Source organism: Morchella sextelata, assembly GCF_020137385.1.
Source record: "Morchella sextelata strain SCLS chromosome Unknown scls_3, whole genome shotgun sequence".
In the NCBI taxonomy this organism is placed as follows: Eukaryota; Fungi; Ascomycota; class Pezizomycetes; order Pezizales; family Morchellaceae; genus Morchella; species Morchella sextelata.
In genome coordinates, this window is record NW_025408618.1 from 62,865 (window position 1) to 86,120 (window position 23,256).

The window sequence follows — 23,256 nt, forward strand, 5'->3', positions numbered from 1 at the left end:
AGAGAAGAGATTTTACTTCATCCGGTAGACGTTGAGAGAATACGAGAGGCCATGTGAAATGTGCGTCCAGGGATCCCCCGATTGTAGCATATATACACAACTCCATCAGACCTCGGGGGCAGGGACAATGGCTCTATCCGATACTGGTGACTACCCAGATGGACACCGGCAGACACCACCTACATACATGTAGCTTTCCGCGCAAGTCTTGCAGTACGCTAACCAACAGTCACGGAATATCACTCGGCCCTCCTCATTCGCCCCTCCCCACCGCACAGAATCTGTGGTTTGCAATTACATGTAACGTGTAATGTCCCTACAACATGCGAGAGGATCCTCCATATTATTGTTGCAGCTTGCGTGCCTGCGCCTTCGTCCCCCACAAAGTCAGCCCATTCACCGGAAATCACTCGACCCACGCATATTGCAGACAGCCTTACCCCCCCATGCTGTCCTTCCCCTACGCTGTTGCTCCCTCTACCAACACCCGATAATATCTGGCGTCACTCTTGAGCGAATTTGCGCCTCGTCCTAGTGGACATGTACAGGCCTGGCCTCAGCCGTAAGCTTATTCCCCACCACAATAGAGAAGCACCATCAGCCCATCAGAACTCTCTACCGTGTCAAATATGGGCGGTTACCGGTATGAGCGATTCCGGGTCATGCTGTGAGCACTTGGTATTGAGCACACGCCAAATTCACACTGGTAGGTTATATCGGCCACGGTTGAAGGGAATGATCTTTAGTAACGTGTTTCACCGTGAACGTGATCGGCACCGGGAAAGTGATATCAGATTCGAAGACTCCCTCGAGGCCGTTTGAGGCCACTTGACAAGACCTCACGGCCACTCAATATAAAAAATTATGTACGTTTTCTCAAAACTCTTGATGACCGGACTGCTGCCAAACTCTTTTCCCCTACAGTCAAGACCTCTAAAGCATCTGTGGCGCTATCTAGATCATACTCTTTTGTCTTCTTCCGCTCTACTGCCCGCTATTTCTTTGCCTCTAACAATCTTTCTTTTTCTTCATGTTCTTTTCGCAACTGAACTACTAGATCTGCTGATACTACAAGTGCCTTTGTTAAGACTTTTTTGCTTTTTATCTTTGCTAACTCCTTCGTACTAGATGCCTTCTCCCTAAGCTTTGCAATTTCCGCTCTCAAAATGACATTTTCTGCACTTTCAACTGCAGCGGCTTTTGCCAGTTTCTCCACCATTACCTTCCTATGAATTGAGGGGGTATTTTGAAATAGAGCCATGGTACGCCTTGTATGACTCAATACACTCTTCCCATTTGTAGGGGTTCTGGGTGAGGTTAATGATTTGGGGCGGGCTTTCGCTGCCTCAGCGTTAAGCTTGGAACTGTTAAGTACCCGTCTGGGATTTTATGGGTAAATTCCAGTTGCTTCAAATGCCCTTTTGATATTACTGACTGTATAGGTCCTTTCCCGAGCGAGCGGGTAGGCAAAGAGGAATGATATCATTGCTAAGGCAATAATCAAAGAATTCCCATACAACGTGTGATGTATGACCATCCATTATTAGTAACCTAGTACGCCCAGCTGCTCTATTGAGTATTAGCATACTAGTATATTATGTAAGATTTTAGGTATGCTTACAGATCTTTTGTACTAGTATCAAAATTCTGTGTCAAATAACCGAGTCCTATATCTCTGTTGGTCCAGCCGGTACTCGAATAGCTAAAAAATACTTTATCTCCCTCTTTAACTAACGCGTGCCAACATTGATATTGTGCAATCCCTTTGTAGACAATCATAGGATGTAATACTCGACCCATAGCTGATACTGTTTCTAGTACAGTAATTAATTCTTGTAGTCTATCCTGTATTTTGAAATTCCGCTTCTTTCCCTTCTTGCATATGACTTTAACTGCCGCTGATTTTCCCATAGGAAATCCCTTCTCGTCCATGTTATAAGTGTCGTCTGGAATGATTTGGTGAGTTTTTACTACCGCCAACAGCTGATACAGAGTGTCAGTTTTAATAAAAATTCAACAATCGGTCTCTTACCTTCTGAAAGAACTCACGAATGATTTGTGAATTGTTGGCAAACCCCCACTGCTTATCCAGTCTTACAGCAAATTTGGACTCTAGTTCGGGATGCCTAGTAATAAATCTGGCCATCTAATTGGCCCCTACAGTGGGATTCTTAACCCCATGGCTTCTAACAAAATGAGTTGCCATGTCTTTCACATTTTTCATCCGAGGCGGAAATCCCCAATCATCTAGTCGAAGAATCCACTTGACAATTTCCTTTTCCTCGATAGGAGTGAGTAGTTGCTGGTCAACATGAGCTTCTCCCTTAGGTCCCTTGCCGGCAAGATGGTTTCTGAGCCTTCCGTAGGTAATTTCATGGGCGGTAGCGGCATCTTTGATATTCTTGAATTTGCCGCTCCTATAATCTCTAATGGCGGCTTGTACTCGGGTTTCAGTGGGAGCGGAACTAGATTTTTGCTTGCGGGCCATAGTAAAGTGGAATTGATTCTTTGACTTAGTAAAGTATCACTCCGCTGGATCCTCATCCATTCCAACATTATCACGAACGGGCTTACAAATCTGAATCACTTTCCCGGGTCCGATCACGTTCACGGTGAAACACGTTATACCATTGGTGCCGAGTTCTTGCTTTTCTGGCTTCTGCTAATAATTGAGGATTATACTAGGGTGCATCAACAGTCTGGATTAATTATTTATTGGCAAGTTACGGTTAACAATATGCAGTAGGCAGAAACATTACGCGCTCCAGGTGGTTTTGCACAGAATCACGGATATAGATAGGGATTCCCACAGAATGCTCGGCCCACGCACACCTCGACATCACCGAAGCCAACGGCCGCACACACAGATGCCTGCCACGCATCCGCTCGCCCACCCTTTTTCGCCCCCAAAGCTGTTACCCTCAACCCAAGTAAACCAACGACATCTAGCAGCTTCTGGGCCCCGCAAATACAGATCTACATGGATACACAAAAGCACAGTCGCTTCATCTAGTGACAGCGGATCCTGTCTGGTGGTTGTGTTTACAGTAATTTAGCCTCGGCGGTCCAAAGTTGACTCTGCTATTGGCCTCAAATCCCTGGCCGCCATCAGACAGGATCCGCCTTCACCCCGTGAGTGAGTGCACCTACTAAACCAAGCCACACAATTCACGTTACCACCAACCGCAAGGCCACCACACCATCAATCAATCAATCAATCACAGAACATCCACGCAAATACACAATAATATCGAGAATTAAAAAAAAAAAAAGAATCGAGTGATATTCAATGATCCTCTCAAGAGCTGGCGATTAAGGTCTAGGATAATCAAATGATACATTCGATACCTTGACAGTATACTATGGATATTGAAAACGCAAAAAAAGAAATACCTTCTAACTCGGCGCGCTGAGGTTCCGGAGTAAATAGAAATGAGAGCTGGAAATCTAATCTCTTGTCGCGACCAGGCCATGTTGCCTACCACTTACGCGTACGTACGCTTTTAAGATAGCGGTCGAATTCATTAATTCACGTCCTTTTTTTTTGCCACATACCCCTTATCCTTTTGGGGGGTATTACCTTACCGCAATAACTTAGTAGAGAAAGCCTCGCTCTTGCTGTGACTATATATTCGAACGCAACCCGGTAAATTGCATTAGGGCTCTAGCGGCAAGGAGGTACCGTCTGCTTCAAATTCATAGGTCTAAGCTTGAATATCCAACACTCAGTATATATCTAATAAGTATATAGATATACCGATATGCAATGTGTTATTTAAAGGTTTTGATTGGCCAGGTTTGAGGGGTTTTCTTTTTCTCTATCAAATATGTTTGTCAGTAAGTAGATATTCTATCAAATATGTTGGAGTTAGTAGATATTCTATCAAATATGTTTGAGTCAGCCAGTAGATATTGGTTCCAACATACCTTGAGTCAACCAAATAGTATATCAGATATGTGCACAGGGCATCTTGGGGTTTCAGTGATCTTAAGCGTTGGTAAACTGATCTTGTTTAAGCCATAACAGTTCCTACTCCGGCCAAAGGCCGGAAAATGCTTGTATATATATATATATATATACCCTTCAACAAAAAACAGGAATAAGACGATTCACCCATCGCCAGCATCGACGAGCAGCCCAACGCAGTAGACGGGGGGTGTATATCTTACCTCTAGCTATAACCAGGGCCCCTCAACTACTATATTATGATGTTTTCCGCGTCAATTAAATTCAGTTCTGGTTATCCTGGCGCGCGCCGTGGAGCCGGGACGAGATCTAGAATGGCCAGTTAGCGGATCTAAGCTACATTCTATATAGGGGTATATTCCCGGATCCCGCATCCCGAATCCCGTTACTCTTGTTAATGTATTGGTATAGAGTCTTGAAATCATTCTATATTCAATCGATTTCCAATTGCAACTTCTATTTGTTAGAAGGTGAACGCGGTCGATCATGATTTAGGTTTGAACCGGAGGCAGGGTAGGCTAAGGTAAAGTGGTTGAGGTACATCTCTGGTTGATAGAAGGGACAAGTTGTTACCCCATCCTCGTTGGTCCTGGCTGCTTAAGTCTATCACCTTGTGTTTCTTCTATGTTTTCCTTGCATGGCCGCGCCCTCTGGCTGGGCGCAATCAAATACATGTAATAACAACTTCTATTGATCTTTCCGAAGTTCAGCAGTACTGGTGGATGCTGAAGGAAGGCTCTGGGGGGGGGATAGAATGCTTAGTTAACTATGTTAGGGACGCAGACTAGTGAATCACATGTACATGTAGATATGGGGTTGCACCTATCAAGTAAATTAAACAAAATAAAAGTACATACTTAAAAGTTTAGTTGGATCACAACCGATCACTCGCAAAATGATATCCTCGTGAGGCGGGTGTATCGGATCCTAGCTATCCCCCTTTGAACGGCAAGGGTCTAGAGCTCAAATTACAGCTTGCTTTCTCTGTGCCTAATATCCGGTCTCACATTCTTCAGAAACAACCTCACATTGGGGAACAGCGCTTTCTTGGCCCCATGTAACTAGAGCAGTGAACGGACCTTGCATCTTCGTGAGGGGCCAGCGGTTCGAACTGGAATTAAAGTCAAACCTAGGGACGAAATATCAAGCCTTCTTTGTATTCATCTTTTTTGTAAGAGGGTTTTCTTATGAAAACCAATTGGCCGGCATCTGTCTCAGTACAAGGAAGACTTTACGTAGAGCAGCGAGGCTTTCAGCAATCTTCCAAAGGATTGCAGTCCAAGAACGTATACGTAGGGTTAACGTTTAGTAGGTACATATAGTACAGTGTATAGGGCTATGAACAGCACTGTAATCCAGAGGTCCCTTGTCGATAAACTGTTTATATTCCATGGAATTTGCAAATTTCTCAAAACCGTTGATCAAATTGTTACTCCCAAGCCGCAGTCCATTTGAAAACAGACTATATGCACACTCATACACAAAGACAATTTCCCTCGCGGGCCCACCTCTATAACTGATACCCCCCCAAACTCCCCAATCTCCTCTCCAAAACTAACTCTGCGCATCCAACGGCTTCTGCGCATAATAAAGATGACTACCCCGCTGTTAGCTCTCCGATCCCCCCCACCTCCCCCGAAAAGAAAAGGATTTTCACTCACTGTTTCCCATACACATGCATCTTCTTACTGTTCGCCTGCTTCTGCGCCGCCCCGATCAGCGCTCCCGCCTCCTCGGTGCCCATCCCCAACACCTGCGTAAACAACTTGATCCCAAACGCCTCGAAGCCAGTCTCCGTACTTAGTAGTAAATATGCGCCAACCTCCTTCTGCTTCTTGTCCGCCGCCCAGGGACCCAGTGGCATCCTGACCATTGTATGGTGCGCATTAACGAAACCAACCTTCTCAATGACGGGGAGCAAGTTGGCAGAGCTGTTGAATTCGCGGCCAGTAATATCGGCGGCCTGCGAGACGAGTGTATAGAATTTCTTGAGCTCGCAGTCGGGCGGGAGGGTTCCGTCGTCGCTGAAGATGTCCATTTCGTATTCGGCGATGTCGATCCAACCACCGGGTTTGCAGTGTCTGGGGGGGTATATCAGCATACAAACTAGCCGTGGGAATCATACTCTTAAAGGTTAAGGTTGGGTAGCTACTTGTAGGCTTCGGTATAGAGAATTTCCCAATCTTTGATGGCTCCGCTGAGGTGACGGATGTGTATCAGGTCGAAGTAGTTCTTAGGAAAGGTCCATTCGGACTCGGCATCGTCAATCTGGAAATGTACATTTGGGGGGACCCTAACAATGTATTGTTAGGCATAGACCTTTGTATCAGTATCGGGCGGGTGGAGAAGCTACCATGAGGGCTGAATAGGTGAGAGATCGGTTCCAATGACTTCGGCAGATGGATATCTCCTATTCCATATCAGCGTCTATTTTGCAGAAGGAACGCAATCCCTTACTCTCCCATGTCGATAGCCCATATCCCAGTGCCTGTGCCCACATCCAGTATTTTCCGAGGGTTCGGGTCTATGGGCGCGAGAGTGAGCTCATCGTCCATCATGACAAGATACGTGTGGTGCAGTATATCCAGTCTAATAATTTTATTAGTATCAAGTAGTATTCTGTGCTGCCGGAGGAGCCAACCGGTCTTGCTCGGCCTAATGTAATAATAAAGAACGGGCACGGTCAATAACGATCGATCCTTATCTCAAAATTTAGAGGTTTTTCGTACTTCGTCGTTGGGCAGAATATATTTCCTAGCGCGCTCCTCGGTCAGCAACCAGTGATTGAAGTTCCAAACAACAAAACAGACAGTTGATCTCATACTCTTCCTTGTACGCGTGGTACCTCCGTCCGTTCTCATACCGGTACCTACACCACCGTCAACACCTCCGTTATCCATCAAACACGGAACCATCCAATACCCACTCATAAATACTCGATGTCAAAGACTCCGTCGAGAACTCGCACCTACACCCCCCCGTCAGCCCTACCGCTCCACTCTCCCGTAACACTTGTACGCTCTGGAGACCCACGACTGTTCCATACTATCGCATTCCGTCTCGGCAGGCTCCTTGTCCTATACATCTCTGCCATCAGGTCTACGCACCACCACCAAATTCCACGGGTGGGAACATACGCATGAAGAATCGACTTCGATATTGGCAAGGGCTGTTATACTCATTTCGTCTATCTCTAGTTCTCGTTGCGGGTACTGCTTTGAGCTCGATGGCTGGTTAAACAGACTCGAGGACCTCTTGCGTATGATCGTTGAGGGCTGCTGTCGTGAGCTCGAGGGTTGCTGGCGCGAGCTCGAAGGTTCCTGGCGCGAGCTCGAAGGTTCCTGGCGCGAGCTCGAAGGTTCCTGGCGCGAGCCCGAAGGTTGCTGGCGCGAGCTCGAAGGTACAACAACAGCCGGAGGTCTGCTCGGGCCCGGGAGCGACGGGGGCAGTGGCACAGGCTCCGGGGGAGTGTACAGCAGATGCTTCACCGCATACGCATACATGTCTTTGGTGGGGGAAGGCGTTTGTGACAAACAGGGTTGGCGTATTTTGTAGAGTAGAAGTAGAGTAGAACACACTTTTTAAGATGCAGTCAAGATTGTGATTGAGATTTCAACGGGATTTGATATGTTTGAGGAAACAGCACGCGTTTGGGGGGGGGGGGGATTCCCAGGGAAATGGAAGCTGTCTCTACTCTACCACCACCAGCGCCAGTGGCACCACCCACCACCCGCGGGACCATGAGGTGGGGAATATGTCACTGAATTAGGAGCTCGCTCTGCTGCGTTGTACAGCAGACGCCGGATATGCACGTGTGATAGCCGTCGGCATTCCTGTCTCGCAGATATTTCCCAGCGCAGGGAGCGTTAAGCGAATATTCTGCGCGCGCCTTGGGAGACATGCGAGATTGCATACATATTTAGAGTAGTTCTTAGGTCATTGCATACATATGAAACATAGCTACTGTGGGTATGTATGCATTGTAAGGCACGACGATGGATACGACAGACAGAAGCTGGAGTTCTTTCTGGGTTACCAGTTAGGGAATCCATGTCGTGACTGTCCAATCATGTCTCGTCACTCGCAGCAGGGATCTCTCGTATACGAGGAGGATGAGAAAGGTATGTAGAGTATTATTATCCATAAACTGGTATCATTCATTTCATTTCCTCTTATTGCGCCGCGACATCCCCGTCGTCAATCAGCTACATTTATGGTATCATGTAAAAAAAAAAAAAAAAAAAAAAAAAAAAGAACCCTCCTCTAAAAGGTACTAATCTTCCTAATTACTCTCCTGGCCCCATCACCGCTGACCCTGACAACTCCCTCCGTCTCAAGTCCCCGAACGACCTCGGCGAACTCTCCGCTCTCCACCTTCTTTCCACTTTGCTCCTGGAGCCTCTTCAACACCTCTGTGTATCTGACACCTCCAGCAGCAGCAGCTGGACCTCTGCTCATCTCGTCCAACAAACTGGCCAGAGCGCTCTTGAGGTCGCCCTTTCTACGTCTTTCGGCATTGGATACACCTCCCAGGAGATCCATGTCGATGCGTCCGGTAAGAGGATCAGTCGCGGACTCCTTGATAGCAGAACGGATGAGACGGACAGCCTCGGTCACATCGTCGACAGTGACTTCGGTTGATAATCGCATCTTGGCGTGGGCCTCAGAAAGACGAATCATACTCTCCAACTGTCTAGTTGTGGCTGTTATTCTTCTCTCAGCGGCTCTAACGTCTTCCCCGAGTTTTCTCAACTCGACATAGGCTTTTACCAACTCGTCCGCAGCAGTGCTAGACAACTTTGGATGGATATTCTGTCTAGCATATGAGATGTATGCTGTGAGTGTCTCAATCGGAACAACCTCGCTAATGCCAGCAGCAGACTCTGGGTTATCTTCGAGGTACATCCCTACCATGTGCTTCGCCAGTCTGCGGTCCGCAGTCTCATCGACGCGATCAAGCACCAGGTACACCAAATCGAAACGTGAGAGAAGGGTAGGTGGCAGGTCAATGTTCTGCGGTACGGGAAGGTTGGGGTTGTATTTACTGCCAATCGGATTGGCTGATGCAAGGATGCTGCTACGAGCGTTGAGGGTGGTAATGATACCAGCTTTGGCGATCGAGACTGTCTGCTGTTCCATCACTTCATGGAGGACAGAGCGGGTTGCTTCTGACATCTTATCAAACTCGTCGATACAGCAGACACCGCCGTCGGAAAGGACAAGCGCCCCGGACTCGAGTACAAGCTGGCGAGTTTCTGGATCACGGGTGACATATGCAGTCAGACCGACTGCAGATGAACCTTTACCGGAAGTGTAAACACCACGGGGAGCAATTTTGTGGACATATTGGAGGAGCTGAGACTTTGAAGTTGAAGGATCGCCACAGAGTAGAACATTGATATCACCTCTATAGCGAGGAGCACCACCTCTTTCGAAAGTCTTGTTGGTACCACCAAACAGCTGAAGTAGGACCCCCTTTTTAACATCTTCCATCTCGTAAATTGAAGGGGCAAGGGAGCGAGATAGAAGCTCGTAAACGTCGTAACGGTTGGCAATCGCTTTGATTTTGTCGATTTCTTCATCCGAGAGCTTTCGGACTTCGTCAAGATCAGACGCAACCTGGCCTGCGACCTCCTCTTCTAGGGTTGATGTATCTTGTCCCATGCGGCGTTTATCCACTTTTTGAATGTGAAGGACATCGACATACGTTTTGAACAAACTCTTGATATTGCGTTGCCTTGGGTTGACACGGACAGGCACAGACCTGAAGATACCAGTAACTTCGATCCTATCTCCAGCTTTTGCAACATCGCACAGCTCATCGTAACAGCACAACGAGACAGAGTGGGGTGTCTGGCCATCAGGAACGGAGTCCGGGGTTTCTTGTAGCTTGATGACCTGTTTGTCCGAAAAGTCGGAGCGATTGTGGACGATCTGCATCGAATTCGGGGTTTTGCAAACTTCGCGCGGGCACTCGGTGGGTTCGGCAATTTTGCCTCGGTCAATCTCTACCGTGACGGTATGTCCACAAACATGGCAGCGGAAGAATGCTACAGAAATTAGCTGCATGAAATACCAGATTCCAATTGCGTGGCATACCCTTGTTCATGTCCGGGATGATGGGGGTGACTCGAATAACCAATCCCTTTACACTAATAACCTTATCGATGTCTATCACCTTTGTCAGCAATTGGCCTCGGGTAAGGAGTGATAGACCCACCTGCTGGATTCAAGTCCCGCATGTTCACGCTCTTCTCCAAATTAAATGGCCTGGCCTTGTAGATCCTCTCCATACATTCTTGATACTCTTGTTCATCTGCACCCTCCTCCTCCAACATCTCCAGCATGGTATCCTTCACGCAGGTATCCATGATCGGAATGATTTCTTGAGGGTAATTGAGGAGCTGGTGAAAGAACCTTTTCGTTGGTGGATAACTCCTAAGGTTTCTCACATCAAGATTCAGATTGCTTGTCCCGAGAGCCCTCATCTGCCTCAATATATCCACGTAAACCAGCTCCTCTCCTTGACCTGGTGCAACAAATTCATCGTCCATGCGCATGCGATAGCGACGTTTGAAATCTCGAAGAAATTTCCGGAACGCCTGGGTAGACTCTTCCACGGAAACATTGGTACCCCAAATGAGACGTTTAGGGCCGTCCGAGATTTCTGACGTAGGACCAGCACTATATGTCGCAGCATCGGAGGGAGGGTGTGCAGCATCAGTACCCCGAACAGGAAGGCCCTGCTCATCAACATAGAGACGGCGTCGAGTAGGGGTAGCAGAGTTGATACCGGAAAATTGCAAATCTCCACGGCGGGAACGAGCGGGGGTGCTAGCGATTGTATCTCCGTTCCTATGTTGCTACGAGTATTAGTTGGGGGCTTGCTTATTAAAACCGCGATACGGAGCAGAATTGGAGGATGTAGTAAAGTAAGGTAGGAGGAATTGAAGTTCAAGATAGCTGAACCATAATATTGTAGTCAACGCACCTTCTCAATACACCCGCGCTAGAACTTGGAGCGCCAGCTCGCGGGGTCCTCACATCTCTTGGTGTAGCCATGTCTCTATCTGGGGAAGAACTAGGTACATATCTCAATGGTGAAGAGCCTACGCTTTGTTAGAAATTTTAATCATAAAAAAAAAAGCACGCTATAAATTACCCCCACTCATGTCACTATCCAATGCTGCCCTCCCTCGAATGGCTGCCAGTCTTCCACCTGCCGCAGCGGCGGAAGGATTTCTCCTCTCCTCAACCGGTGTTGGAGAACTCATCCTAACTGGATCACTCGAAGGCATGGGACTCGAGGTCAATCCACCGTAAAAGAGTGGTGATGTACCGGCATTCTCTTCTTCTGCTGGTGGAGGGAGGGGTGTGCTGATTACATTGCGGCCAGGGCGCGGGGTTGATTGCTGTGAAGAGGATTGGCGGGCAGAGCGACGTTTGGTCGGCGCGGACATTTTGAGAGATGAATTCCGTGGATTAATTGAATCGCGTGAAGTGGGGTGGAGGGGGAGGGTGGAAGAGGTCAATGGAGCTCTCGCGACCTGAAAGAAAGAAGTGTTGTGATGCGCGCGTTTGGCAACGCGTAAACAATCCCTGACCCTAAAGTGGACTATAATATGCACCGCACTCAGAATCTACCAGCACGGCATATTTCCACGTGACTAGCATGCCATTTTCAACAACACCGAGTGATACTTTGTGTACATGAACCAGCCATTTATTTATTGATTGGTTGCCCACTCGTGTATGCGGGCTGGGGTTTATGACACTCGCTGGTCTCCGCCCCCAGCGTCAATCAGTACAGAATTTGTCACCAGAATTTCCCTCTATCCTCCGTCACATCAACACAAGGAAATATAAAATAGATGAAACAACTGTGGTCAGCTGTTTACTTGTACGTTGCCCTAAATTCAATCCCTCCAATCCTTTACGCCTATGTGTTGAACTAAAGGCTAAACAAACCGTCTATCTACTCCTAGTAATTACAAAAAAGAACATAAGAAGACAGAATACCAAGCACGCCCATTGTAATACCCTCAGCCCGCAAAAAAAAAAACGTTGAAGTTAAATCAAAAGCGCCCCGTTCACCATCCACCCGATACCCATGCATAGAACCAAAAATATGAAACTTAAGCAGAAATTGTGACCTTCTCCTTCTTCCCCTCCTTAACGAGGAACGAAAGCAAATCAACCTTGGTAACGACGTGAATAACGGATAGACCCTCTCCCGGGCCCATTCTTTGAGTGACAACTCCTGCAGAGTTATGCTCAAAGAACCGGCTGAGGGCACTCAAGGGTGTATCCAGAGTAATCTCTTCGAATTTCCGCTTCCACTGGGGGCCGTTGGTTCCATCCGCAGTAGTAGTAGTTGTGGGTTTAACAGATCCAATTTCATTCGGATCACCAACAATCTCCTTGATCTTGGTGAAATCGAACATGACCTCTTTGATAGTGGTATGACTGGTAGCCCATCCCCGGGAGATGTAACTGAGTAAGTTGCCAAGAGTGACCAGACCAACAAGCCTTCCAGATTTCCCGAGGACTGGGAGCTGATCGAAACTCTTTTCACGCATGATCTCGATCGCAGCCTCGGCAGTGGCGGTATCACGAACAGTAACGACAGGCTTCAGCTTTAGATCCTTGATCTTGGCACCTTGCCACTGCTGAGTTTCCCGGGCTTGCTCAATCTCTTGAGTGGGGATGAAGTCGTTGTTCTCCATCCAAGTGTCGTCAACGAACTTGCTGAGATAATTACGGACTGAATCGGGGAGAATAACAACAATGACCTTTCCCTCTTGATTGAGTTCTGGGTTCGCTTTGACAGCATCGATCATGGCTGACAATGCAGAGCCAGAAGAGCCACCACAAAGAAGGCCCTCTTCCTTGATTAAACGGCGGGCATACAGGAATGACTCGCGGTCGGTAGTCTTTACCCAAGTATTGACAATCCCTTGTTCAAGTACTTCGGGGACGAAATCATAACCGATACCTTCAACCTTGTAGCCCTCGTGCGAATTGTTGAGGGACGCAGGGACTGCCAGAATTGAACCGACTGGGTCCGCAGCCACAACGAGAACGTTTGGATTGTGCTTCCTCAAACCCCTACAAATTCCTATTAGCTCTTGAAATCACGCCATCCCTGCCCCTCATCTCATCACCCACCCCACACACCCGGAAAAAAAAAAAAAGAAAGAAGAGAAAAAAGAAGAGAAAAAAAGGTCTAAGCGGGGGAGCAGAAACAAAAGCTTACCTTGCAATTCCGGTAATGGTTCCACCTGTTCCCGCACCGGCAACAACTGCATCCACTTTCCCGCCGGTCTGAGTCCAGATCTCCTCCGCAGTGCCCAGCTCATGAGCCAAAGGATTGTTTGGGTTTCCGTATTGGTCTAGGATGATGGAATTCGGAATCTCCTTCTCAAGGCGCTTCGCTACACCGATATGACTTTCCGGAGAATCATAAGCTGCTTCGGTAGGTGTACGAACAATTTCTGCACCGAGAGCGCGCAATACAGCGACTTTCTCAGCGGACATTTTTTCTGGCAGGGTTATGATTGCGCGATATCCCTTGACTGCCGCTACCAGAGCTAGCCCTATACCACTTCAGATCACACAATTAGCCCAATGGTCTATACGTATCCAAGGGAGATGGAGTAACAAACGTATTTCCGGAGGTAGGCTCAATCAACACATCTCCAGGTTTGATCTTTCCCTCCTTCTCGGCCTCTTCAATCATTCTCCTAGCAATTCTGTCCTTGACAGAGCCACCGGCATTAAAAAACTCGCATTTCGCATAGACTGTCGCCTTGATGCCTAGGCTCTGAGGAACGCGGTTGAGGCGAACGAGTGGTGTATCGCCGATGTGCTCGGTGATGTTATTTAAGAAGCTCGTGGGCAGCGTTGGGAGGGGTTTTTGAGTCGACATTACTGCTGAAGACAGGTGAATAGGTGTCTGGTAAGATTGGTGTAAGAACCTGAATGGGAGAAAGCAGGCAAACGCCCAGAGGGACATACAATGGAGGGTTAGGGGTGGTAGAGGGGCAATGCAGGTTCAGCTTCACCCCACGCTTGATTGCGACATTCCGTCTCTAGCCGCTGCTTTGCTTGTTAACCTCAACCAGCGTGGCTGGTGAGCCCTGAGCCGATCTTTGCTTGGCGCGCACATGAAAGAACAGAATACATAAATCTGAACTGTTACCGTCACATAAGTTATGGTGCGCCCTCTGTTAAAGGTGACGAAAATCGGGCGAAAAGTCAAGGGCTTATAACTTTGCCAAAAAAAAAAATTAAACAAAATCGGTAAATAAAAAGTGTAGTACTAGTGATGAGCTTTAGTTTTTATTTCCAGATTTTTGATATCTACTTTAGTTAAAAAGTTATAAGAGTTTGAAGTTGCAGATTTTTGTATGTAAAAGGCGCCAAGACTGAGCAAAGTGGAACAGTATTATACCCATTTATACCCCCTCAAAAGTGAATTGCGGCAGGAATGCAGCACAGTGGCTAGGAATAAGCCCTCTCATTGGCCTTGGAGTTCACCTTGCAGCCACGATTGTTCCACTTCCAGATATCGCCGTGTCACCTTTAAGAGTGTGCGCACCATACATACATGTATTTTAACAGCATTCTACAAGAAGCAGAACGTTAATTAACACTGTATGCACTGCAGCAGGAACATCACCCATAGAATTATTCAAAATGAAAGCAGTACATGCAGCTAGTAACCATCTGTCCAAAGTCCAGCTACATAGGAGAATGCGTCTAAGACGATTTCTTTGAGAGTCCCAAATCTTCGAAAAACGCATCTGAGTTAGGCTCTCTACCCAAAAATTGCTTGAGGGTTTCCATCTCATCTTGACTTCCACCTCTTTCAAGTACAGTATGGCGGTACCGCCTTCCCTGGACACCGTTCATCGGATCTGCCTTAAACGCCGAGTAGAACATGTCGGTTGAAAATACTTGGGACCTGTATACTCGGTTAGATCTCAATAGCATTAATGTGGGAATAGAATGCACATACCAAAGGTATCCGTAGTAACCAGCATCATACCCGCCCATGAGATGCCCGAAGGTGGCTTCACCGTGACCATAGTCCTGTGATATTATGTGAGCATTGTTACCTCTAAAAGCCGACTGGAGACCAAATTTATACTTACATCACCTAGCCCTTGTGGTGGGTCCAAGAGTGTAATCTCCGTGCGGAGTTTGTTGTATTCAATAGTAGGGTCAAGTTTCTTTACATCCTCATGAGCCTGCAAAGTGTGGACCTTCATGTCGAAGAAGGCAAAGTGAAGCTGACGGAGGTTGAAGAGCGCGTCATTAACATGCTTGGTGTTGATTATGGTCTTGACAAGATCTTCGGGAATCTTCTGGCCAGTTTCATAGTGTGACGAAAGAGAGATAATCTCAGATGCGGTCCAACACCAGTTTTCAAGCATCTGAGAAGGTGCCTCCACGAAATCACGAACAACATTCGTACCGTGGAACCGTGCATAGCGAGTTCTTGCAACGAGGTCGTGGATACCGTGACCAAGTTCATGGAAAAGGGTCACCACTTCATCATGCTGTAGCAAAGATGGTTTCTTTTCTGTTGGCTTGGAGAAATTGCAGACGAGCGCAGTTGCAGGATAACGCCTCGTCCCTTCCTTGTCTAAGAAACCCTATACACATTAACTATTTCAGTAAACGGTCTCGCAGTGGCGCCCGGATAGTGATATACCTGTTGCAAATTGAAGTTGGCTGCATGTCCATATTTGCCTTCTCTGGGGTGGAGATCAAGGTAAAGCCATCCAACAAATTCCTGCTCCGCGCCGTCTGTTGATTTCTCGTTATAAACGCGGAACTGCTTGGTATCCTCGTGCCAGACATGCTTTTCGTCACCCGTGACCTCAACAAATTCCAACCCAAATAGGGTCTCGAAAATCTTCATCATTCCTTCAATCGTATGTGCAATAGGGAAGTACTCGGCTACTTTCTGAGCATCGAGCTTGTACTCATTCTCAAGAAGCATACGGTCATAATACCTGTATCAAATCTGTTAACTCTGCCCTAATAATAAACTCCAAGAGCCACCTTACCTGTGATCCCAGAGATAATAATGTCCATCATCAGTCACATTGTTCGCCTGGGTGTCAGCCTTCTTGAACTCTCTTAACCGAGCAATTTCCTTCTCTCCGCCGGGGATAAGCCTCTCCCGCAGGTCGTTGAGGAATTCATAAACCTTCTCAGGAGTCTTTGCCATCTTAGCATCGAGAACAAATTCAGCATGGGACTTGAATCCTAAGAGCCTAGCCTTCTCATCTCTAAGTTCAATGGCTTTCTTAAAGACTGCCACATTCTCGTTGCACTTGTTCTCGTTGCCAATAAAAATCTTCTTCCTTGTCTCTGGATTGACTGCGTACTTCATGGCCGGGAAAAGGTCAGGGTACTTGAAAGTCAACCAAAGCTTTCCCTCATTCTCTCCGTCACCTTTCTTCAAACCACCCAAAACATCTTCTGGGACGCCTTTGAGCTCCTCTGGAGTAAACCAAATTCCACCGTTCTCCTCGTTGAGACGTTTTGAGAATTCAATACCAAGGGTTGACAATTCCTTCTTGATCTCTTTGAAACGCTCGCGTTTGTCTTCTGGAAGGGCCAAACCGTTCCTGATGTAATCCTTGTTCATCTTTTCTAGGAGACGGAGTGACTCTGGGTCTAAACCAGACTCATTCTTTGCGGCAACAGCTGAAACCAGCTTGTAAATGTCTTGACGCATAGAAGATTCGATGCCAAATTCCTAAGGAGTAATGCGTGATATCAGCCATATGAACATCCTTCTACCAGATGTGTGGTTACCGACCTCAAGCTCCTTCTCGGACTCGCTACTAGCATCACGCAGAGCCTTGTCTGTGCTGACATACTGATAGAAACCCAATATGGCAACCTCGAGACTCATGTAGTTTTCATCTTCAGACAAAGGCTTGACAACATTCTCGAAGGTAGCACTCTCTGGGGTGATCTCTGCGGCAAGTGTGTCATCGAGCTTACGCGAGCTTTCGATGATACGCTGGGTGTCTTTCTTCAGCGTCTCCGGAGTATGGGTGAATCTAGGAGCTGGGGGCGGATTCGGATAAGAACCCATGCTGAGAGTTGTAAGTAACCTGTTTGATGGTAAAGCACGGAAGCTTTGGTTGCAGAGGAGCTGAGAGCGGGGGAATTGACGAAGCAGAGCACAAAGACGAGGAAGGGGAGCCACGATTAGGGATGAGGAGAGCAGAAGGATGAAGAGTGAGAGGGAAAAGAAAATGAAGGAGACCTTCAATGATGATAGGATAGCCAGTGCGGGGAATTGAGGTGTGGGGTAGCGGGGGAATGCGATGAGATAATTCGCGAGGAGAGACGGTCTTGCATGGTGCTCAAGCCCTCAACCATTACAATACATATCTGCAACCGCAACAGAGACTTACCGTTTTGTCCAAATCGCCCCCACGTCTGTCACCAATAATAGAACAAATATGGCATACGATAATATTTTGGTAAACATTGATCCTTTCCTGATATATTCTGAATTAGAACCTTAAATATTAAATATGCTTGGTAGATCTGACAGGAAAGAACATTAAGTACTTTTCGATTTCTGCTTCTACTTCCCCTTCGATCTTGGTTTAATCGTTTCCTCGATCGACACTCGTTTCTTCAACACAGGGCGTCGGAATATCGATATCACGCTTTATGCGAACAATTGTAGTTGTATGAGGCTGAGGTCTAAAAGTGTTGATACACACGAAGGGACGAAGAAAAATATCGACCCCTTACTTTTCTCTGATGAGCTCAGGCCTCTTATGTAGTAAGCTTAAGGACAAATAAGCTAACAATAAGCTCAGTATGTAGTCAATTCAACTTGACCTATCACTAACTACATAAACGCCGGTAGCTGTAGTACTGCCACGGCCTCCTATAAACCAACATATCCAATGAATTAAATGATCCAATCAGCATCCCACCTCATGCCAGATCGTTCCCCAAAACTTTAGTTGTTCTTTTCTATAATCATCCTTCTCCACATAAGTTCTATTCGAATTAAAAACTATATTCGACGCCGAATAATTATATTCAGGCCATTTTGTGGCACCTTCAACTACATTATTCAAGGGGATGTCAGTGAAAACGATGGTTCTATTGGGTAACCGAAAGAATATACACTTACTTCCATGGTTGTTTGGGTCTAGATCATGAGCAAAACTTATCCAACTCCTCGAGATCAAGCGCGATAATGCATTCACCGCCGGATCTGGCCCCACATATGTCGATATGGTTGTACTAGGATTGTTAAAGACAAAGCCGATCTATGGCAAGGCAAGTTATTTTCCAATCATGAATTTTGGCCTAGGACGACTCACCTCCGCATAATGGGTTGAATACACGGGAGCCACCTCTGTGATGTCTTTCAATTTACCATTCCATGGTGATTGGTCAAACCTGTACGAATAAACTTTGTTCCCTCTGTTCGCGAAAGCCTCGCATGTTTGTCTCCTACCCGCATCCACGGCGTAATCCCCAACTATAGCAGCTGATCTTTTATACTGGTATCCTTGGTCCGCGAATCTCTCAGACCCAGTATTAAAGGGACATCCGAGAACGGGGTCGTCTGGATACAATTCCAGGAGTCTTTCCACCGAAGAAGGAGTTGTGGCCGGGAGTGACCCATCTACACAGTTATATTAGAACCGCATTGTTCGATTCTAGGGATTCGGGGCATGACACACTCAAAAGATAGTTTCTAAGGTCCTCTGTGGTATTAATGATATTTCTAGGGCCATAGAACGTTGCAGTTCCCTCATCCTGTATATCATGTTAGACTTCACTGACGCCAATAGATTGGTCATCCTTCTTCGGAAACTTACAGTGTTTGCACCAATCAAAAGAGTCACATTCGCAAACTCTCCAGCTGCAATACGATCTGACGGCCATCCCGGAATAAAATCACCATCAACTACTGGTGTCCACGTGTATAATTGTTGCTGTAGTGCATCAAATAATTGCTCGTAAGGGGCTTCCCGTAGGCACTGGAGACGATCGGAGGTATCTGTACAACTATTGGTGGAAATCAACATGAGAACCACAGGGCACCGTATCAACGCGGGAAAGTGTAAGTTACCCAAGTACATCTACAACAGATTTATATATCTCATCAAAGTGCCCCAATGAATTCACTGCCACCTGTTAGCTACATCAATACTCTGAAAGAGTTCACGTACAAGTGGGTCCCAATGACGATCCACTCTGCAGGATTGCTGCCCGAAACAGCCCCTCATTATCTCCATTATTTGCAAGTAGATGGTACCCTACCGAATGCGCCCCCGCTGACTGCCTCAAATTTTTAGCTTAAATAATCCCCACCCTCGAGCTCAGGGGCACAACAAAACATACCTCGCCCCAAATGGTAACCTTATCTTTATCTCCACCAAAAGCCCCCACATTTTCTCTAATCCATCTTAGTGCCTGTCGTTGATCAAACAAGCCAGCATTCGAGTTTCCAGAATTGAAAACATCCTGTCCAGCCAAAAACCCAAAACCTATCAGCCGGTAATTGATACCAATGGCAATAACAGGTTTTTTGATGGCCACACTCGCATTAACGATATACGATAGATTATATCTTGGGTCCGCTGACGCTCCTCCCGAGAACCCTCCTCCATAAATCCAGACCATAACTGGCAATCCCTTTCCCCCGCCAGACGGCCTGACAACATCTAAGGTCAAGCAGTCCTCATCTAACGACCGTCCTTCGGAAAACGGTCCAAAGCCGGGGCATGATGGCCCATGTTCCGTGGCATCGAGCGTCCCGTTCCATTTGCTCGGAGGCTGGGGATGTCTGAAACGGAGGTTACCAACAGGAGGCGCGGCGAAAGGGATGCTGAAGAATTCATCAATGCCAAAGGAGGGTAGGTAGTTGCCTGCGATGGTACCATTTTTTATAGTGACGGTGGGAGCTGTTGTGGAGCTTCCATGGTTCTCGAAAGGTGTTGCAGTCACAAGGGCTGCTGCTGTAACTAATAAGCCTAGAGATCGAGAGAACATCATGATTGTGGCGACGTGATACTCTAATAGTCAGGTAGTGAGGATAAAGTAACTCGGACCGACGCAATGGTTTATATACGTATATACTTCAGTGTTGGAATGTTCAGCCCCCTCCTCGACCGTCTGCTATTGCCCCGAATCCGACATGCAAGAAACCCATCATATGCATACAGAGATTAATAATTGATGGATATAGTTCTCATATTGACGTTGAGCTACCAATGGATAAACTGTAGGGGTTCCTACTAGCCCTATCCTGGCATCGCTTAAATGCTTCAGTACCGGGGGAGCCCCGGATAATTCCCCGGTTTTTACTACTCGTAACTTCCTGACGTTTTTGAACGCGACTGATATTGCATACCATACAAAAATACGCCAAGATCCTGATTTTGGGTGTATGCAATAGTGGCCCAGTCCAAAAACGCCAGGAGACTACGAGTATTCGGTTGATGCGTGCATGATTGGTAAAGTGTGTACTCGTATTTTCCTGACGTTTGTAAAAATGACCGGGTCCGCATATGAGGTGCAGGAGCCGTGCATGGAGGAAATTGACCTGCTTTTAGTATCATGGGTGAGCACTCGATCTTTGCCTTTTGATAGTCACGGTTGTCAACAGGGCCCGTTGGGGTTTAAAAATTGAAATTGTTTCCTCCGCCATCTGCAATACAGGCTTCGATCCGTCTTGTCATTGATAATACATGATGATTTACTCTATCAACTGGGTAGTTTGTCCATTCTTGTAAAAGTAGACAGCGTATAGCTGCAGCAGTAAAATCTACCCCTATTTGTGATTTGATTTTGTCCTTTATTTCCATCCAAATTCTCTCAATTGGATTCAAATCCGGGGAATTGGGGGGCCATATCAGCTTATTTATACCTAGCTGTTCTCGGGGGTAGTTATGATAACGATGTATATGTGATGGGGTATTATCTTCCATGAGTAATACACCAGGCCGTTGAGCCATCTTTTCTAGTACAAAGGGATAGAATTGAGGGTTGAGTATCCTCTCACGATATATAAACCAATCTATACCACCCTTTCTATCCTTTTTACGTACTTTTAGCTCAGGGTCTTGAGCTAACCAGTCGCCGTTGGCCAAATGAAATGCCTCTTCTCTCAATTCTTGCTCATATTCCTCCTGTAGTTGTAGATCCGCCCGCTTTCGTTCCTCTGATGTTTCGTAAGGTGTTTTATACAGATGATACGGGAGTTGATTACCATTATGGTCATAGAGAATAGCTCCCCAGAACATAATAGTTGCTCCAGTACCGAATTTGCGATTGATATTCCGAGAAATGTACGCTTCCCCAACGCGTCGTAGAACACCCTTTGTGTGCCTCCTTCGTAGATCACCAGTCTCAAAATAAGACTCATCTGTAAAAACAACTACCCTCCAATCCTGATCTCGATAGCGATGACAGAATTCAAGACGCGTCGCTTTGTTCTCGTCCTTTAGGAAGGGTTTTTCTGTAGGTTTCCGTCTGTGTATTCCGTCCTCAGCCAGTATTTTTCTAACAGTTTGAATACTGATATCTAAACCAGCTGCTCGTGCTAGCTCAGCATAGGACATTTGACAATGGGTATAACCCGATAAAGTGAGAGTAATCAAGGCCTGTTTTTCCTCGGCAGTAACCACTGCATTGCACCCTCTATCGGCATTAGGTTTGGGTAAAATGTTTTCATCTGCACAGAGATCCGCAATTCCATTCTCTTGTGATCTCCTCCTCGCCTCATTGATTATCTTCCAGCAGGTAGATAGATTCACCTGCGAATTCGCTGATATCTGAGATAGTGTCATTCTTCGTACTCCTGTAAGTGAGAACAGGGCAATAATTTGACCCTTTTTCCCCATGGGAGTAGTCTTCCCTCGTGGGACAAAAGGCATTGCTAATATTTGGGAATAGGACAGAGTACTCGCGTTATTTACATTTCACATTTCACCGTGACCTACTTCTTTGTTATGGTTCAGTTCGGAGACTATTCGGACAGTATTATCACTCATTACTGAACTACACGGCTTCTGCATGGCTTCGGCATGGCTCCTACACCTCATATGCAGACCCGGTCATTTTTACAAACGTCAGGAAAATGGAGGAGTCTATAGCAGCGCGGTCTCACTCGGTGTAACGGAGCCATTTCAACTGTCTGGTGTATGAGTACACACAGGGCCCGGTTACATGCTGAGAGTTATTGTTAGAAGCCAGTTGCACGGTGATATGCAAGTACCGGCAGTGTGGTTAGCTACCAGCTGTTAGAGTAACTACATTCCGGGCGCTAGGAAGGGGATCTATTCATGGGAGCAATGACTGACGAGTCTATGCCTCGCCAGTGACTAGAAGACTGGCCAGAGTGAAGCTCTGATTGCCCGGTGATCCTCTGTATCCTCTGAGCATTGTAAGACCGCCGAAGAGGCAGGGACTATGCTAGGGAAGTCTACAATAAGCGAGAGCTCTACAGCAATGATTAAGCTTACATCTGAGCGGCAGCTCATTCATGCAGGCCCCGGTTGTGTGGCAACCATGGCTGCAGGTGTTACAAAGGCTTTGACTAAGGGTAGTTGCCTTGAGTATCGGAAACACCTGCTGACGCTTAGAGAAAAGCGGGGTAGCAGTGGTATTGTTCCGGCACCAAGGAAAGGCTTCACCGGAACTTAGTAAGGAGTTAGGAGCAGAGAATAGAGGCCTTCGGAGTATAAGTACTCAGGTTCATTCTCGCCCTTCAGTCCTATTCTCTCCAGTCTTCATCAGAAAGAAAAACCAAGTTCTTATCGGTAGCAGAGCCCTTAAAGATTATTGAGTTCTAGCGATAGTATCTTTGAATAATCTGCAACCTGATTGTCTATCTTGCACGGCCGTCTCTATTCTATCCGATTTCATTTCTCTTAGAAAGGACCCCCGTTACAGATAATCTTTAAGGCTCAAGTCACCTTCAGATTATTCTTCCTCTATACAAAATGTCCGCCCTCCCAGCTCCGGATGCACCCCTTCAAATTGAATGGCAGCCGGTGCCCCTCCAGCTTGATGCCACCGGGCAGACACAGCTTGTCAAGAAGCCCAGGACCGCTCTACAGACCTACATTCCCGGTTGTGAGCCTGCCTGGCAAGATACCGACGAGGTTTCCCTTCAGCAGTTCTTCACAGAGCTCCAGACCTACCTCCAACACAGCCTGCAGAATCAGTTGACCCGAGGCAGTCAGGCACTCCTCCTTGTACAAGAGCGCCAGGCAGCA

At 46.8% G+C, this 23,256-nt stretch overlaps 6 protein-coding genes across 6 annotated transcripts; all 6 read right to left on the minus strand.

Moving 5' to 3' along the window:
• Positions 1-2,146: 2,146 nt before the first annotated feature.
• H6S33_008852 (uncharacterized protein) lies at positions 2,147-2,488 on the minus strand (the record flags this gene model as incomplete). The annotated part of the gene is made up of 1 exon (XM_044840342.1): positions 2,147-2,488. One exon carries the CDS (start codon positions 2,486-2,488, stop codon positions 2,147-2,149), a length of 342 nt encoding a protein of 113 aa, XP_044697667.1.
• Positions 2,489-5,521: 3,033 nt separating this feature from the next.
• H6S33_008853 (uncharacterized protein) lies at positions 5,522-7,470 on the minus strand (the record flags this gene model as incomplete). The annotated part of the gene is made up of 7 exons (XM_044840353.1): positions 5,522-5,564; positions 5,629-6,048; positions 6,120-6,260; positions 6,321-6,377; positions 6,425-6,556; positions 6,986-7,044; positions 7,105-7,470. 7 exons carry the CDS (start codon positions 7,468-7,470, stop codon positions 5,522-5,524), a joined length of 1,218 nt encoding a protein of 405 aa, XP_044697668.1.
• Positions 7,471-8,230: 760 nt separating this feature from the next.
• On the minus strand, positions 8,231-11,427 carry H6S33_008854 (uncharacterized protein; the record flags this gene model as incomplete). The annotated part of the gene is made up of 5 exons (XM_044840364.1): positions 8,231-10,017; positions 10,067-10,138; positions 10,188-10,822; positions 10,959-11,076; positions 11,130-11,427. The coding sequence occupies 5 exons, from the start codon at positions 11,425-11,427 to the stop codon at positions 8,231-8,233; spliced, it is 2,910 nt and encodes a 969-aa protein (XP_044697669.1).
• A 675-nt stretch (positions 11,428-12,102) lies between these two features.
• On the minus strand, positions 12,103-13,895 carry H6S33_008855 (uncharacterized protein; the record flags this gene model as incomplete). Its single annotated transcript, XM_044840375.1, has 3 exons — positions 12,103-13,075; positions 13,224-13,571; positions 13,633-13,895. 3 exons carry the CDS (start codon positions 13,893-13,895, stop codon positions 12,103-12,105), a joined length of 1,584 nt encoding a protein of 527 aa, XP_044697670.1.
• Positions 13,896-14,728: 833 nt separating this feature from the next.
• H6S33_008856 (uncharacterized protein) lies at positions 14,729-17,087 on the minus strand (the record flags this gene model as incomplete). The annotated part of the gene is made up of 6 exons (XM_044840387.1): positions 14,729-14,933; positions 14,988-15,061; positions 15,124-15,627; positions 15,687-15,990; positions 16,045-16,742; positions 16,806-17,087. 6 exons carry the CDS (start codon positions 17,085-17,087, stop codon positions 14,729-14,731), a joined length of 2,067 nt encoding a protein of 688 aa, XP_044697671.1.
• An 850-nt stretch (positions 17,088-17,937) lies between these two features.
• H6S33_008857 (uncharacterized protein) lies at positions 17,938-21,912 on the minus strand (the record flags this gene model as incomplete). The annotated part of the gene is made up of 9 exons (XM_044840398.1): positions 17,938-18,083; positions 18,153-18,291; positions 18,346-18,653; positions 18,712-18,787; positions 18,850-19,039; positions 19,104-19,158; positions 19,204-19,312; positions 19,376-19,992; positions 21,081-21,912. 9 exons carry the CDS (start codon positions 21,910-21,912, stop codon positions 17,938-17,940), a joined length of 2,472 nt encoding a protein of 823 aa, XP_044697672.1.
• Positions 21,913-23,256: the final 1,344 nt, after the last annotated feature.